A 17,650-nucleotide genomic window follows, 5' to 3' on the forward strand; every position below is an offset into this window, starting at 1 on the left:
TTTGTCAGTGTGTGTGCGAGACCGGCCACACATTACAGGCTGGCCAATCATACCATTCAGTTGTAGAGTGACCCAGAATAGCGCACTCTGCTTGGCTAATCACAAAATCATGTGTACAGCACATGATGGATTTTTATTTTTGGAAAATGCTATTCCATTCCGTCGTCCGAATCCGAATACATTTCATGAAGGAATGCTCACGTGTTCCGTCGTCCAGAGAGAGTTAAGTAGGGTGTGCTTAATTTAGGGTTGTGTGTCAATTAGTTTGGCTCAATGCAGGTAAACACTTTATAAAACCATTCCATGTGGCCCTGCTATTGGTATGAGGAGAGAGTGTGTGTGCATCCCACTTGTCCTCTCACCTGCGATCCTCTCTCTTTCTCAACCCTTCTTTGCCCCTCTCCTCTATTTTCTCAACTTTTTTTTTTTTTACACAATATTGTGACACTGAGCATGGGTGAGCTGCATTGTGCTCTTGCCAAATAATTACTTTGATCAATGACCTTTAACACTGCTCACATCATCACCATTATAAAGTGGATGACTGGAAAGGTCTTACAAATGACTACCATCCTATCATAGTATCAAGCTTAGTTCTTATACCACTTCCACTTGCAAGAAAATGCCAACGTTAAAGACGCACTCACATGTTCAAGATTAGGTGATCACTTAAGTCAGACTGCCCTTGTTCACACACAAGAGTCAAAAGTTACAATAATCAAAAGAAAAGTGTACTTATCAGATACATAATATGTCCATTGTTCAGCAGTTCGTAACACTCCTTGTCATTGCTTGTGTTTTGTATACTGGTCAGAACAGACTGCAAGACTTGCTCCAACTTCTTACTGCAGGCAGTATCCAGCCTCTTTGGAAGAGCCTGAAATAAATGAAATTAATGAATACACAAACAACTAAAAACATATACACACAAGATTAGCATCAAAAGGCCTACACAAAATAACAAGATCTCAAACAACAGAAAAAGAGTGCCACATTTTTCCGCACATAAACATATATAATTATTAACTATGATCTATCTTTTGTTTCATCTGAGGGCTCCTGCTACATCTCTGTTGAGTGACGGGGGAGGGGGGGGGGGGAAGACAATAAAAACACAATATTATATTTTCTCATGCAAAATCTTATAGTCATAGCCCCTGCTGAAATGAGAACCAACAAACATTTTCCTTGTGAAAACAAATTTGTTCCCGTTAGACTGAAGTTTGGTTCTTAATAAAGCAAAACTGTCAAATAAACTGTTGAGGGAGAGAAGCAGCCAAGAGAGAAGAGAATGAAAGCCTTCAATACATTTCAAAATGACAAAGCACAAAAAGAATACACAGAATTTGAGTGACCACACTCATTTTCTAAGAAAACAGACAACAGACCAAATCAAGCATTATTACTTTCTTTTTTGATTTGGAATGAATCCCAAGGATGACTTTTAATCAGGCTACTTGATATAAGCTTTTCTTTCACATAAGAACTCTAATACATTAATCAATTCAAATCCAATCAAGGTTCCAAAGAAATTTTGAAAGAACTCCATGAGTATGCTCAGTGAATTTTTTGTGAGGCTGTAACTAAAATCACTGTAGTAAGACTCAAGTCCTTTATCAGGCTCCTGATGTGAAATGTCAGTTAATTCTGAATGACACTTGACATGGTCATGGATGGTGTCAAAATTCCCAATGTGAAAAATCTGTTTACAAATACGATGTACAGTTTAGCCATTTTTATTAAAAAAAAATCTAAGAAAACACTGCATAATAAAACATCTGTATCTTGGTGTATATATATATATATATATATATATATATATATATATATATATATAGATAGATAGATAGATAGATAGATACAGATATATATATCTATGTATGTATGTATGTATGTGTATATATGTAAATGTATTTTATATAAACTTTATAAAAACGGCCCAGTACATATTCTTCTGTGTTCTCATCTTGATAACCTGCATATGAAGTTCCTCTCACACACAAATAAACAAATATGTGTAATGACTGTCATGTAAGTGCAAAAATGGAGAAGCAAGAGAGAGTGAAAGATAACAGCATGAAAAAGGGAGACACTCACAAACATACAGAGTGAGGGATAAGCAAATATTCCATGAAAAGAATGAATGATTAAAACCAGGTTTCCTTTAGGCTTAAGATAATGTAACCTGTATATTAAAAGTCAATAAACATCATGATGTGTTTTATTTTTGTCTCTGGCATGAAGAAATATCACTTTTGTTAAAAAATAATAATAATAATAATAAAAAAAAGTCCGGCTCCATCATTGAATAGACATATATTTTCCTTTCAATTGAACTACTCAGAAAAAAAGTTCAGCTCAGCAAGTTAAATACATAATTATTCCCATTTTCCATTTGAGTATACAGACTTCACCACAAAAACAAAAAAAATAAGAACCAATTCATAAAAACAAGTATGTTTTCATAAAATGTTTTGAAAAAAAAAAGAAAAAAAAGAGAGAGATCTTTAAATTCTGCATGATGCACAATGTCTACTAGGTTTCTCACTGATTACTAAAGTGGCTGTTTCAGGCACAAATGCACCATGAACAGCTTGATTTTCTTTTTTTTTTTTTTTTTTTTTTTTTTGGAAACAGTTTTTATACAGTTTTTATATCACTCATTGATTCAGTGGTTTATAAACAATAGCTGCGATTTTCCTTTGTAAAACAATGGAAGTGCATGTGCAAGAAAACATCTCTGATTTTAAACTGAGCTCATTACACTGGCTGCATACATAGCTGTTTGCTTGAAAATTAATCCTCATTTCCCCATGCACCCCAACAACAAAACTGTAAGTGATCCTGAACTTTTTTGCAAGCCCTCCGTAACTTGCAAACTATGCTAAAATTAAATTCTCACATTAAATCATTTCTTTGCAAGTGGAATGCAGTATGTAGAGTTCCTCCACTGCCAAAAGATGACAACAAAATTATCACAAATGGAAATACATGCCCATCATGATTTTTCTAAAACTTACATTTCTAATCTCTTTGGAAATTTTATCCATGGTTTCTCTTTAATGATTTCACTTTGTTCCAGAAACTTGGTCATCAGCCACAATTCATCTGCAACAACAACAGTAAATGGAATTATTAAAATTGAAATAAAATATGAGACAAGGCAGAACCTTGACCAACAAAACAAGATTTAATTTGTCATACATTCACAAACTGCTGGTAATTATGCAGGTATGTCTCCATGTATGAGAGGGTTGTGTTCTGTGTTGTAGTCTCTGCGCACACGTGTCTGTGTGCCTGCCTGTGTATCCCTTGAGTGGGCACAGTGAGCACATTTATGCATGCATGTGTGCAAGGATGCGCAAAGTGTGTGTGTGTGTGTGTGTGTGTGTTGTGTGTGTGTGTGTACTGTCAGAGTTCACTCAGAAGTATTCTGTTTGCTACTTTAGTATATTTCATAAAAATGATTAGTATTGACTAATGCATGTTTATTTCTGGTTCATGAGGTCCACCTGCTTCATCGTAATGGCACTGCTGAGGAATGGTGGGATTTCTTTTGTTTTTCTGTTAGCTTGTTGTTTTTGTTTTTTGTTTTTTTGTTTTTTGGGGGGCTGGGGTGGGTGGGGGGGTGGGTGGGGGGGGGGGGGTTGGATGGTGCTCCTTGCTCCATTGGCTATGTTATGTATGATGTACTGGCCCAGAGGTAATTTCATGTCACTGTCTCTTGACATATTGATCAACATCTGCTTTTCTGGTCTGGTAACAACATGCAAAGGAGAAAGAAAAGGGTTTACCCCTTGTCTTTTAAACTGGCCTGCTCTCTCTTACTTGGGAATTAGAAGCTGAATGTTTTAACCTTGCATTTCTTCACTGCTCCTAACAAACCTGTATGCCAGTTACAAGACCTAAAGAAACAAAAGAAAGGGACAAAAACCATAAAAACCTCAGTCATCTCTTCAACACAGTGATTTCATCCACTCTGTGAAGACAAACAGCAGAGGACATCAACATATACACAAATGGCTCAGACACCAAAGACCAATCCAGATGGCAATTCACTGGAAAGCAAAACAGAAAAACAATTAGGGAAGAGAATGTGTACAAAGCCACAATCTCCAGCCTGACAATGGAAGTTGAAGTTTTATTACATGCTCTCCAGTGGCTATCATATATTCATGCACCTGGAAATTAACATGCCATGATTCTGATTCACTGAATGAACCTCCTCCAAAAGAACTGAAAGTGGAATGGTGAATCCAGAGTGGCAGAGGCAATGTGCACCTTTCAGATTCAAAAGCTTCCATGCCCCAGACATGCACCTGATAAGGAAATGAGTGAGTTCACAGGCTTGCTGGTAGCGCAACAACAATAAGCAGTCTACATCTTGGAAAATCTGAAATCCTAGGAAAAGTAAAAGAGCACCTCAAAATCCAGGTACAAGGCCATCTTACCATTGATTGCCTCACAGAAAAAGAGAGGGAGCAGCCATAAGTCCAGCATGACATGTAGAGCACAATCTTTTGCTAATCAAACGAGTATTGGCAAACATTTCCAAACTAACAGTAACACTGCACAAATTTCTTCAAAATGGAACAATCTCTCTGGACAACACACTGGATGCCATGCTCATGGCTTCAGTCTGATCTTAACTCACCCCTCTTGAAACAAGTTGGTTGCTCTGTGTGTGTGTGTGTGTGTGTGTGCGTGCGTGCGTGCGTGCATAGGTGTCATAAGAGCTCTGTGCATGTGCGAGTGCATGTGTGTGTGTATGTGTGTGTGCGTGTGTGTGCGCGTGTCATGGGTGCTGAAATACATAGGAATGTGTGTGTGTGTTGGGGGTGGGGATGGGGTCTGAAAGCCTACGATCTTTCACAATTCCACAATTTCTCTCAAAGTGATCATGTGATTGCGAGAAATCGTGCACTTACAAGGGTGTATCACTGTATGTGAGGATGTGAGTGAGGAAAAGAAAAGAGAAAAAGGGGGGCGAAGACAACAACAATAATGACTGTGGAATCAGTGAAGACATAAAACAGTAATGACACTGAAAGGAAATTTTATTTCACATAAGATGGATCACTGCAATGCATCTACCTCAAATTCAACATTGGAATCAATAGCAAACAATGAAATTAAGGCAGCGTGTATAACTCAAACAGAAATATAATATAATAATAACACTCACTCACTGATATACACAGACATTTACGAACTGTGCCATCACCTTCACCCGTCCATTGTTGATATATTCGCAAATGCCACTGTCATCATCATGATCATTGTTGTCATCACCCCCATGTCTCATTTCTCTCTCTCTCATTTTTCTCGTAAGATTTGCACTGAGAAAAGACAAGAACCCAACTCCGATGACAAAGGAACTATTTTTGATAAAAAAAGATATGGGGAAATTCCCAAGCTTTCTCACACACTGTGAGAAATCACTGGGGCGCCCCGCAATTGAGAGAAAACATGGGAGGGGAACGACCACGCTTTCTCGCAATCACTTTGAGAGAAATTGTTATATCGTGAGAAATTGTGGACTTATAACAGTGTATCACTGTATGAGTTGCGGGTACTGTGGGAGGTCCAAAAATATTGGAATGTGCATGTGCATGTGCGTTTGTGTATGTGTGTGTAGGTGTGTGCGCCATGGAAGCTGCGATGTGTAAGAATATGTGGAGGGGTGGGGGAGTGGTAATGTGGGAGATGGGGAATGTAGATGTATGTGTGTGTGTGTGTGTGCACGATTTCATGTGTCAGAGGTCATGTGCTTTTATGTGTGGTGTTTGGCCTGTGTAGATTTGATTGTACTTTGTGTCTGTGAAGACTACATATTTGTTGCATATCTGCTCTGTGTATGTGTGTGTGTGTGTGTGTGTGTGTGTGTGTGTGTGTGTGTGTGCTGTGTGTGTGCATTTAAAAAAAAATATTTTTACAATCATTTCTATTTTTCATATTATCATTCATATTTTTATTTCTTTTCCCTTCTTACCAGATATTCTTTTTTATACCTTCTATTTATCTTTTTCTTATTTTTATTTTATCTATTCTTATTCATAGTTGTTTATTTCATTACTTATTTATCTATCATATTTTGTATCATTATATTTCATTTTTCCTAGATTACACTGCTGGTCAGGCATCTGCTTAGCAGACATGGTGTAGCGAATATGAATTTGTCCAAACACAGTGATGCCTCTTAGTAACTGAACTGTAACTGAATTGTACTAACAAACACATAATAAATCTGAAGCGCCACAGAATATGTACACATGATCAGGTTGTCTCCATTTAACAGTGTCCGAGTGACCCTAAATGCTGTCACTGCATTTGGATTATTTCCAACATGATCAAACTCAACAGATTTATCCTCTGAAAAACTATCAGCAGTCAAAGCAATTCTGCTGATTGCTTGTAAAATTATTTTGCACTTATTTACCTACCAGTACCTGTCAACACAAAAAATATTGTTTTATATAGTGTCATACATCATATCAATTATGTGCATATACCTTCAAGCCTTTTAACTTAAAATCTAATGGAACCAGGAACACTTCCCTGCGGAATCTGATGAGGACCCTGTTTTTATTTTCTCTTCTTTTTATGGAGGAAACTTCATCTTCATTTTAGGCCCAACTCACAGAGGCCCATCCAAAACTTACAGGTCAAATCCATCCATTAACATTCTTAATAATTCCATGGGCAACAAAAATAAAATGAAGCACCACAAGTAAAATCGTTATCAAATGTAATCTGGATCATCAGACCTGAAAGCATAACCTTTCTTTAAAATATATGTAACCACTGTGGTCTTCCTTAAAAGGAATTAATAATGCTGATGAACATTATACCACTCAGGCCAGTCTGGGCAAAGACATGTTGAAAGCAATGAAGAACAAGATAAATGCATGGAATTACAAAATATTCCAGTGTCCCAAAACAGCAGTCAAATAAATATTCGAGTTTTACAAACATGACCAAAAATAACGGGTATGTAACTTGAAGCAGTGCATGAGTAAAACAACAACAATAAAAAAAAAAACAAAAAAAAACAACCAACCAAACAAACAAAAAACAATAATAGTTCTACATTCTTTGGCTATTCACATTTCTTCCTCTCATCTGTGTGACTGGCATATTCTTTTTTCTCATTATCTTATATTCAAATGGCTGCTGACTTTTGTGTGGAGCTTCTTTTTCATTCTTCTTGTACAACAACAGAAGATAAAGACACTTTAAACAACTACAACAGGAAGAAGGCGAACTCTCTGCTCAACTGAATCCAAATGCCAAGTTTACCTTCTGTTTTTTTCCTCAACGGCTACCACTTTTTCATCCAAGCTCAAAACACAGATCTGCAGACGACAGGAAATGATGTCAAATCGATTCAATGGACAACCTCTCACCTTTCAAAGTGTTTACGTCATACAGCGCAACTCTTCATGAATGATGCTGTTTAAAAAATCTAAAACAATACTTCAGATTTCATTTCCAATAACACAGTCCTGAAAATTTTATACATGTTAGTGTGGTCAAATTCTGCTCATGTTCAAAATTCGAGGACCGCTACACTTTCTTCCCACTCGGTGCACAATGCGCCGGTGATGGCACCACTGCACTGTGCACGGCAGACTCCATTTCAAAGTAATTCTCATTGTGGACTGAGCAGTTCGAAAAAAACTTGAAAAGTGCACTTCTGATACTGCTGTCAATGTACGCTTAAAAGCAAAGTAGCGAATAAAGAAAATGTATAGCTTCCTTTTGCGAAAACTTGTTATAACCGAGCAGCTGAGAGCTGTTTAGAAAATAATATAAAAATACCCTCACACTTACCACCTTGGTAGCTTTCGCTTTCATTTTTCTCTTTCAAAACAGACGCGAATATAGGAAGCGCCATCATGTGATAAGAAAGTCGGTATGGGTAGGTAACTCTTACATCCTCAGGGAGGGGTAGGGGAGGAGGCGTTGCTAAGACAACAACTTTCGTTTTCGGACATACTTCAGTCGCCTTTTTCTCCAAAGCATTGTTCCACCCTGAAGACAGTTCCAATGGAAGGAACAGCAGATACATTTTTACTTTGCCTATGAAATTGTGGGAGTAACTGACCAATGTCAATCCCTCTTCTATGGATCAGTCTTCATTCTCCCACTGAAAAGAAGAAGAAGAAATCCACTAAAACTTAGTTTCTGGTCCTGGAAGGGAAAGTGATAAGAGACGGTAAAAGGCGTTATATACAATTCACAATTGTATCAAAGCTACTTGGAAGATGCAAACCTAATCCTACTCGTCTTTCAAAGGGGGGAGAGAGAGAGAGAGAGAGAGAGAGAGAGAGAGAGAGAGAGAGAGAGAGGCCTGCAGGTGTGCCAATAGTTGGGGTTTTTTTTTGTTGCTTTTTTGTTTTTTGATTGTTGTTTTTTTGTTTGGGTTTTGTGTGTGTGTGTGTGTGTGTGTGTGTGTGTGTGTGTGTGTGTGTGTGTTTTGTTTGTTGGTTTTGTTGGTTTTGTTGTTGTTGTTGTTTTGGTTTTGGTTTTTGGGTTTTTTGCGGTATTTACTCTGAAGAAAGGCACTGCCTTTCGTCCTTTGCATGCAACATCTACTGTTTTTTTGTAAAAAAAATTTCTTTCAAAAATCAAAGACAATAACGTGCAGTCCCGTTATTATAAAAGACAAACAGACTTGGAGCCGGAGGGAGAGGGTCAGATGAAGAGCCGGATTTGCAGCAGCACACGCACGAACATGAAAATTGTAAGCAGGTGAGGCATGATGTTAACAAAGACCAGCGGACTGGGTGGGGGTTTTTTTCGCTGCCAGCCGCAGGAAACAAAAAACAACAACAGCAAAAGAAAAAACCTCTGTAGATTCTATACTTAGGGTTTAATGATATATATAACGACGACCTGCGGAAACCGAGGCAGATGAAATTTTGTCATCACAAAGACTCGATTGAACTGTGGGCGAGGGGGCAGAACCGTTAATTAAAAGGCGATTGAGATCTGAAGGCTGAAAAACGGCATTCCCTTTTTTTCTTTTTCTTTTTTTCCCCCCTTTTTCCTTTACTCCCTGCTGAAAAAAAACATGCTATCACACCCCATGCTATTTTCGCACCTCAGTTCGTCCTACCCAGTTCAAACCTTTATTCGTCTGGTTTCAACTACAGTAAGTTTAAATGAGGTCCACGCCCGTCCGATTCGTTGATTGACGTGCACGTTTCCAATCCGCATTAAGTTCACCTGTGCTTTCCAATGGCTTTATATAAAACTATATTAAAAATGATAATGATAGTAATAATAATAACATAAAATGATATACCCCCCCCCCCAAAAAAAACAAACAAAAAAAAAAACCACCTCGGGCTTTGTTGACAGACTTGCTTCTCTGTTTAACGCTGGGAAAATGGCTGAGATCGTCAAGACATAATACGTCTTCTCCCCGTTTGACGTTCACGTATTGTTGTCAAGGTTGCTGAACTGCAGAGAAGGACTAGCCTCCAAGTAAAGTGATTATTAACAAGACAGTTGCAGGCTGGAAAGCCTTGAACTCAGTCCAGCGTCGTCGAAGACAAAGATAAAATACTGTACTCTCAGTTCCAAATGGTTCCTGAATAATATTTTATGCATAAAGCTCTATAATATTGCCGCGAGCTTGGATGAGAAGACCTGAAGCCAGTCAAGTATGACAATTGATGCGTCTTTTACAGTTTGTTCAAATTGCCTGACATTCGCCTGCAGATGTCTGTTAGCCAAGTTACAGTTACGTGAATAGCAGACTTACCTCATTATTGTGAGAGTAAGCATTAACTGGGCTCTGTTTTCTAAATCTTGATGTGCTAAAGTGAAATTAATCTGCCCATGCCTCGTTATGGCTATACGCAGACTGTTCAAATGTCTTTGCAAACCGTCAATAGATAAATTGATAAATGGTATGAGGTGGACCGGACAGGACATGTGGATTACTGTACTGGCAGAGTTGTGGATACACTACTCAAACATCCACTCACCTTCAGCTTTACTGCCACCATTCATTCAACTCCCAGCTTGCAAGGATAGGATGGGATAAGATAAGAGTAACTCTATTATCTTATTGAGAGAAATTATATCAGGTGCTGCTAAACAAACAAAGAAAAGTACTCAACAACAAATAACACCATAAACATGACAATTAAAAATCAGCAATAAACACATGAAGCGTTCCTATAAAAGTATCACTTATATTGACTCATAAATATCGTAATTACCAATTATTGTAAATGTGTTGGAAGAAACTAACTTTAACATTGCACGTATCATATTGCATATTCATTCTGCACATTGTCCCATTTTCAGCTTGATACTTTTGAAATAGTTTGTTTTTAGAAAATAAAACAAAATACAAACTTTTATGTACGCATTTTCGCGTGTATTCACACACATAGAGACACACACGCCCACCCACGCACGAACACACACACGCTTGCACGCACGCACACACGTACGCGCACACACACACACACACACACACACACACACACACATACACACACACGCAAGCGCGCGCAAGCGCACTCGTACACACATGCGTGTGCAAACTCAGACACACATGCGCAAGCGCAAGCACACACACACACACGTGTGCGGCGCACACACGCGCACTCGGACACACATGTGTGTGCAAACTCAGACACACATGCGCAAGCGCGCGCACACACACAAACACATGCGTGTGCAAACTCAAACACACAGGGGAAAGCACACACACACACACACACACACACACACACACACACACACACAGGCCTCGAGCAAAAAAAAGAAATGCATGTAATTATTTGACTGACGATCATATCCCCAAATTCACGCTTTTTAAAAAGCGTGAACAAGAAGTCACCACAGCCTTTTTGACACACGCGCAAAAAGAATTCTGACTCGCATGCATGTCCCAATACATGCCTGGCCACATTTTCTGCTGAGGTAAAGAGCTGTTCGCAACACGCACCTTTCCTTCCAAATCACCCTTGCAGGATTTTGTTTTGTTACCCCAAGACATTGTCACCATGCAGGATGGCGTCATTGATGACATTGATGATTTTGTTCTTCAATTCATGGTTGTCCCCATGCGGGACTGGTTGCTTGATGATGGCCCGATCTGCTTTGGTGATGATGGCCAAGGGTTCTGCTTAGAAGACTGGCTGGAACACGTGTGCTCGTATCACTTGATGAACCACCCATTGCGCTTCGCCAGAATTCTAATGCGGGCAGGGTACGAGCCTTTCTTCCCTACTCCCACCTACGTTGCGGAGGATGGGGAGCTATGGATACAGTTCTATCCCAATATGTTCTATTATGTATACCATCTGTGGGACGTGGACGGATGGTATGGTATGTTTCGTGGATTTAAGGAAGAACTAGCATCTTCTTTCGTGGAAATGTTTGTCCGTGTAGAATTATATCATCGGCTGGCTTCACCCGCTGTCGAGACAGGGAAGCAGAGACACTGGATAGTTCAGGTGATACTGGAAGGTCTGGCTCGGAGCCTGGCTGTGACGCTGAGCCAGCCCATTCACGTCATTGCCGTCCGGAAAATGTTGCAGTTCGTTGGAAGGGAGACTGTCTACGACCGGTCGTGGTCTGCGGTTCTGGAAATCTACAACAGCCAAGGACTTGGAGGGTTCTTCTTAGGCTTGGCTCCACGCCTTCTTACCGAGCTGCTGCCTTTCCTGATCGTCGTCCTCTTCAGGAAAGTCCGGTTCGGGTTTCCTGCTACTGCACGGTACGTTTGCTACACGATGGAGAGCTGCAGTCAAATGGTTGAAGATGTCAGCCTCTTTGGATTCCATCCCCCTACATGGATTATCTGGAACCCGTTTTTCATCATGTCGACGGTGATGGCGGCTTGTGGGTGTAGCCTGGAGGCAACCCGTCTCCCCAACATGAGTCAGTGCCAGGGACTGTGGGCCTGCTTTGTGGATCTCATCCGCAGAAGGAGGTTCCTTGATGGAGGTTCTCATTTTTGGCGATATTGCTCCCCTCTTTGATTTGTCAGTGGACTTGAAGGACAACTACATTTGCTTGTTACGAGTGGCGTTGATGTCTGCATAAGACTTGATGCACCCGGTATGGTTTCATCAAAATATTGATACGAATAACCATTCATTCTCTCATTCTCTTTCTAAGCCGTTATATCACAATGCTTTCACGTGAACTGATATTATAACCTCTGCTCACTAAGCGATTGCTGCTGGAACATATAGATAATGTTATCGACAGTGTGAACCAGAGTGGAGAACGAAAATCCTTTTGATAACCGAACTGGGGGAAATCCTGGCTTTTCTGTTTTGTTTTGTTTTGACTTTTTTCTTCTGCATTTGAAACAGTCAGGAAATTTAAGCTCAGAGAGATCACTTTGAAATACTTTGTTACTATTGCAGTTCGTCATTCTCTCTGTCTCTGTCTGCCTGCCCCTCACACACACACACGCGCGCGCGCACACACACACAGACTGAGAGACAAGGAAAGCCTGTCTGATATTTTGATGACTTTGATTGTGTCTTTGGAAGCCTCTTGATTAACCGCGCATGTGTGTAATTGTTTCAATGTGGTGTGATGTGCTCAGTGTCAGTGTATGGTAAACTTTTCAGAGATAAATGCAGATACGGACTGATACAATAAGAGGGTCAGCTTGGAGACTATTCTTTAGTGCTTTATTATCATTATTATTATTATCATTATTATTATTATTATTACCGCTCTAATTTGTGTAGTTTTCAAAGGAAACAATAAACACTTTGAAAAAACTGCAACTGCTTGTCCATTTCATTGTGTTGAGTGTACATGCGTGTGACCGTTTATTTAAACGTTCCTTTCACCACCACCAGGTGTCCAGCCCCCCACCCCACCCCACCCCCCGCCGCCCTGTCCCCTCACGAATCTCCTACTTCCGTTGCCCCCTTGTCCTGTATGGAAAACCCCACAGGATGAAATCCAGCTGAGGAAAGGCTTCATCTTGTCATTCCCCTCGATGTAACATAGACCCACAGAATGAAATCCAGTTTAGCAAGGATTTCATTTTGTCATTCCCCTGGATGTAACATAGACCCACAGAATGAAATCCAGTTTAGGAAGGATTTCATTTTGTCATTCCCCTCGATGTAACATAGACCCACAGAATGAAATCCAGTTTAGCAAGGATTTCATCTTGTCATTCCCCTCGATGTAACATAGACCCACAGAATGAAATCCAGTTTAGCAAGGATTTCATTTTGTCATTCCCCTCGCTTTTAGAGAGTCCCAAATAATGAGATTTAGTTTAGCAAGGATTTCATTTTGTCATTCCTCTCGATGTAACATAGACCCACAGAATGAAATCCAGTTTAGCAAGGATTTCATTTTGTCATTCCTCGCTTTTTGATAGTCCCAAATAATGAGATTTAGTTTAGCAAGGATTTCATTTTGTCATTCCTCTCGATGTAACATAGACCCACAGTTTGAAATACCGTTTAGGAAGGGTTTCAATATGTCATTCCCCTTACCATAAGATAGCACCACATAATGAAATTTAGTTTATGGACCATTTTTTCTTTTTCTGTTTTTTCTTCTTTTTTTTATGGCAACCTAGCTGAACAACTCTGGCGAGCAAAGCGCTTCCCCGGGGAAAAACCCCGATCAGTACAGCTCCAGTCATTCATCGCTACTTGCACACACACACACACACACACACACACAGAGGAAGGGAGAGGGAGGGGAGGGGGGAATGCATTTGAACAGACACATGCACATACGCTAGCACACAAACACGCACCCACCATTTTTTTTTCTCTCTCTCTCTTACACTCCACTCTCTTTCTCTCTTACACACACAGACACACACAGGCACACATACACACACTGACGCAAGCGCGCGCGCACACACACAACATCTACACACGCATATGTACCCATTCAATGTCCTTTTTTATTATGAATTTTTATTGCAATGGAAAGGGAGCAATTTCGAGGTGTTAAAACTCACATTATTATCACGTATAATGACTGGGCAACACAGTTAAGAATTAATGGGATAGTTTTCTTTTTGTAAGATTAGATATGAAGCGTGGTAATGGTAACGAGAAAAATGACACCTCCCCCAACCCCTCGCCTTCATCCCAAACCACAGAAACTACCGGAGAGCCGGGATCGAATATCAGTTAAAGTGGAGTGGAATTTCTCTGCACCTGCGGTTGCTTTTAAGATGTGGCTGGACAGCGACAGTATGTTAATTAACACTCCTCGACGGAGATAAGATCCTAATCCCTGCCTGCTTAAAACACACACACACACACACACACACAGAACTCAAGAATTTCAATGGAAAGTCAACGACCCGTATGTATCTAGGGTCACATGTTGCACACACACACCACTTAACTAAGAATAGATGAAGTAGAACTAAGCATCCACGAAATACAGAACAGTGACCTCAATGAGAAAGAATCCTGAACAAAATGCGAAAGAGAGAGAGAGGGGGGGGGGGGGGGTGCGGGGAGGAGGGAAGAGAGGAAGCGGGACCGTTGGGTCACGGAAAATCAAAGGACAAAAAGAAATGCTCGCAGTTCTGATTTCATGTTTTAAAGGACGTGAACAAAAACTCAGCGCGAACTTTTCAACCTATTTCTCACTCACCTCCGAACCTTTCTGTCCACATCCATTGCACAGTTGCCTCTCAGTTGCACAGACTTTCGCTTCCACAAACCACTTTTGAAGGATTCCGTTTGTCACCCTAAGTCAAAGTGTCATCATGTCCGATATCGGGGTTGCTGACAATGAACATTACAATGATGATGACGGTAAACAGATCAAAGCAGGTATCATGAAAGACTGGATCGTTGCTAACAGCCTTGTCTGGGAAGGAAATGGCGGCCAAGGGTTCAGTGTTGGGGACTGGCTGCACAACGTGTTCCCGTTCCATTTGCTGAACCATCCACTTCACTTCACCAGACTTCTCATGCGAGCAGGACATGAACCCCTCCCTCCAAAACCCATGTACGTGTCGGAGGATGGGCAGCCGTGGATTCTGATGTATCCCAATATACTCAAGTACGGTCTTCATCTGTGGAAAGTAGATGGGTTCTTTGGACTGTTTCGTGGATTTAAGGAAGAACTGGCAACTTCTTTCGTGGAAATGTTTGTGCGTATTGAATTGTATCGTCGGCTGGCTTCACCCGCTGTTGAGACAGGGAAGCAGAGACACTGGATAGTTCAGGTGATACTGGAAGGTCTGGCTCGGAGCCTGGCTGTGACGCTGAGCCAGCCCATTCACGTCATTGCCGTCCGGAAAATGTTGCAGTTCGTTGGAAGGGAGACTGTCTACGACCGGTCGTGGTCTGCGGTTCTGGAAATCTACAACAGCCAAGGACTTGGAGGGTTCTTCTTAGGCTTGGCTCCACGCCTTCTTACCGAGCTGCTGCCTTTCCTGATCGTCGTCCTCTTCAGGAAAGTCCGGTTCGGGTTTCCTGCTACTGCACGGTACGTTTGCTACACGATGGAGAGTTGCAGTCAGATGATCGAAACGGACAATATCTTTAAAAACAAGTATTTCCCGTGGATTTTCTGGAACCCGTTTTTCATCATGTCGACGGTGATGGCGGCTTGTGGGTGTGGCCTGGAGGCAACCCGTCTCCCCAACATGAGTCAGTGTCAGGGACTGTGGGCCTGCTTTGTGGATCTCTTCCGCAGAAGAAGGTTCTTTGATGGATGCACAAGTTTTTGGCGCTATTGTTCCCCGCTTTGATGGACTTTAATTAATGACGACTACGTTTAAATGAGGTTGATGTGGACTACATGAGACTGTATATTCCATTTTGTACGGTTTGAAGGGAACAGTTGGACTGCATAATCCATACAGTCATTAATTCATTCACTCTTTCATTCATGCACTCTATAAAAACAATTGTTTTGCAATACTTCATGTGATCTGATGTTATAATCTCAATTCACTGAACGATTGCTGATGGAATTCCTTGTCTTTTCAAATACCTTTTTCTTTTTGATATCGGTGGAAATGGCCAGAATTACTTGTACCCGCACTGTTTTCCTATTTCTTCTCATTCTTTCTGTTCCTGGTTTTCCAGCGCAAGTAAGAATATTGTACTTAGGAAATATATGTTATCGACCGTTTTGAATGTTTTCTGTTTTGAAAGATAAGTCGAGTGATTGGAAATCGTAACGACCCATTTTGTCCTTGTTGAAATGCCCAGAACAAAGTTTAAACTCAGTCAGATCGGTTACAGTTCGTTGTACACACACACACACACACACACACACACACACACACACACACACACACACACACACACATATTGAAGAGATGAGGACGATTATGATTAAACTTTGTCCCTCAAAACCTGCAAGACATCACCATATATGAATGTATTGTTTAATGTGTTGTCATAATTATACTGTCAAGGTTAAATGCTGTCACGGACTTTAAGAGGAAAGGCGGCGAAGAGGAGGCTATGGATCAGCAACAAAGCTTGGAGACTGTTCTTTAGTTGTTTGCCTTTTGTGTAATTTTCCTAGAACTATTAAACGCTTTGAACGAGGACGGCTAGTCGACTTTGTCACAGGTGCCTCTGTGTGCTTGCGTAACTGTTTAATTTTCACCCAATCGACTTCCTGGACAAACACACACACACACACACATACACACTAACCACCCCCACCCCTAAACACTCTCTCTCTCTCTCTCTGCGTCCTGCAGCCCTCTATACTTTCATTGCTTTATTGTCCAGAAGAAGAAAAAAAAAACTCACAAAATGAAATACGGTGTTTGAAAGATTCCCTTTCGTCCCCCCGCTCACCACGAGACAGCTTTCCGTTAAACATTATAAACAATTAATATGCGGATTAGCTATACAAATGCCTTAATAGCTTGATTTCCACATGTGCGCAACATTCATACAACTGTTCGCTTCCAATAATAATGTGTTTGAAAAATGTTATAATGAGCGTTTCTTTCATGTAATCATTATTTTAAACTGATATGCGTTTCTTTGGTATCTAGATAAAGTGGCGGAGTATTACACCTTTGGTAACAAAAAGACGTGTCATTCTTCGAAAATCGAAGTTTGGAAAACTGCGAAATGATAATAACTCTTTGTAGTTCATGATATCAATGCCTATGATTTGTTTGAAAAACCTTCATTGTATAATCTCAGTTACGCAACATTCAACACCTTCCTCCATTTTGGAAAAAAAAAAGCCAACCAATTTCTATGGGTGGACCTATGTTTCATGGGCGTTTATAGAGGTATTTCGATGTCACTCTCACTGAAATCGATAATGATCTTTTGATGGCGAGAATCTCTCTGAAGAGAGTGGGTGACGGCAACAATATTTTACACACCCATTCATTCACTCATGCACTTATACTCACTTAACTGCTCACCCATTCTTTTATTTTATCATTCGTAAATGAAAAAATCAATCTTTCAAAAACAGTTACTTTATTACCACATCCCTCCTTTCATCCCCGGATATCCACCACCTCACCCCTCCACCTCTCTCTCTCTCTCTATATATATATATATATATATCTGTGTGTGTGTGTGTGTGTGTGTCTGTGTGTGTGTGTTCAAAAAAGAACGCAACAACTCATTACATTGAACTGATCTTTATTTTTTTTGCCAGTCGGAAAAAA

At 40.4% G+C, this 17,650-nt stretch overlaps 2 protein-coding genes and 1 long non-coding RNA gene across 3 annotated transcripts; 2 read left to right on the forward strand and 1 right to left on the reverse strand.

Moving 5' to 3' along the window:
* Positions 1-509: 509 nt before the first annotated feature.
* Positions 510-7,380, reverse strand: LOC143280549 (uncharacterized). The gene is made up of 3 exons (XR_013055026.1): positions 7,300-7,380; positions 3,021-3,108; positions 510-877 (listed from the first exon to the last, which is right to left on the reverse strand). It is a non-coding gene; the product is annotated as an uncharacterized LOC143280549 (long non-coding RNA).
* Positions 7,381-11,030: 3,650 nt separating this feature from the next.
* Positions 11,031-12,011, forward strand: LOC143280288 (mitochondrial carrier homolog 2-like). The gene has a single exon (XM_076584918.1). The coding sequence runs from the start codon at positions 11,031-11,033 to the stop codon at positions 12,009-12,011; it is 981 nt and encodes a 326-aa protein (XP_076441033.1).
* Positions 12,012-14,749: 2,738 nt separating this feature from the next.
* Positions 14,750-15,742, forward strand: LOC143280289 (mitochondrial carrier homolog 2-like). The gene has a single exon (XM_076584919.1). The coding sequence runs from the start codon at positions 14,750-14,752 to the stop codon at positions 15,740-15,742; it is 993 nt and encodes a 330-aa protein (XP_076441034.1).
* The last annotated feature ends 1,908 nt before the right edge of the window (positions 15,743-17,650 follow it).

The sequence above is a fragment of the Babylonia areolata genome, chromosome 3 (assembly GCF_041734735.1).
Source record: "Babylonia areolata isolate BAREFJ2019XMU chromosome 3, ASM4173473v1, whole genome shotgun sequence".
Classification (NCBI taxonomy): Eukaryota; Metazoa; Mollusca; class Gastropoda; order Neogastropoda; family Buccinidae; genus Babylonia; species Babylonia areolata.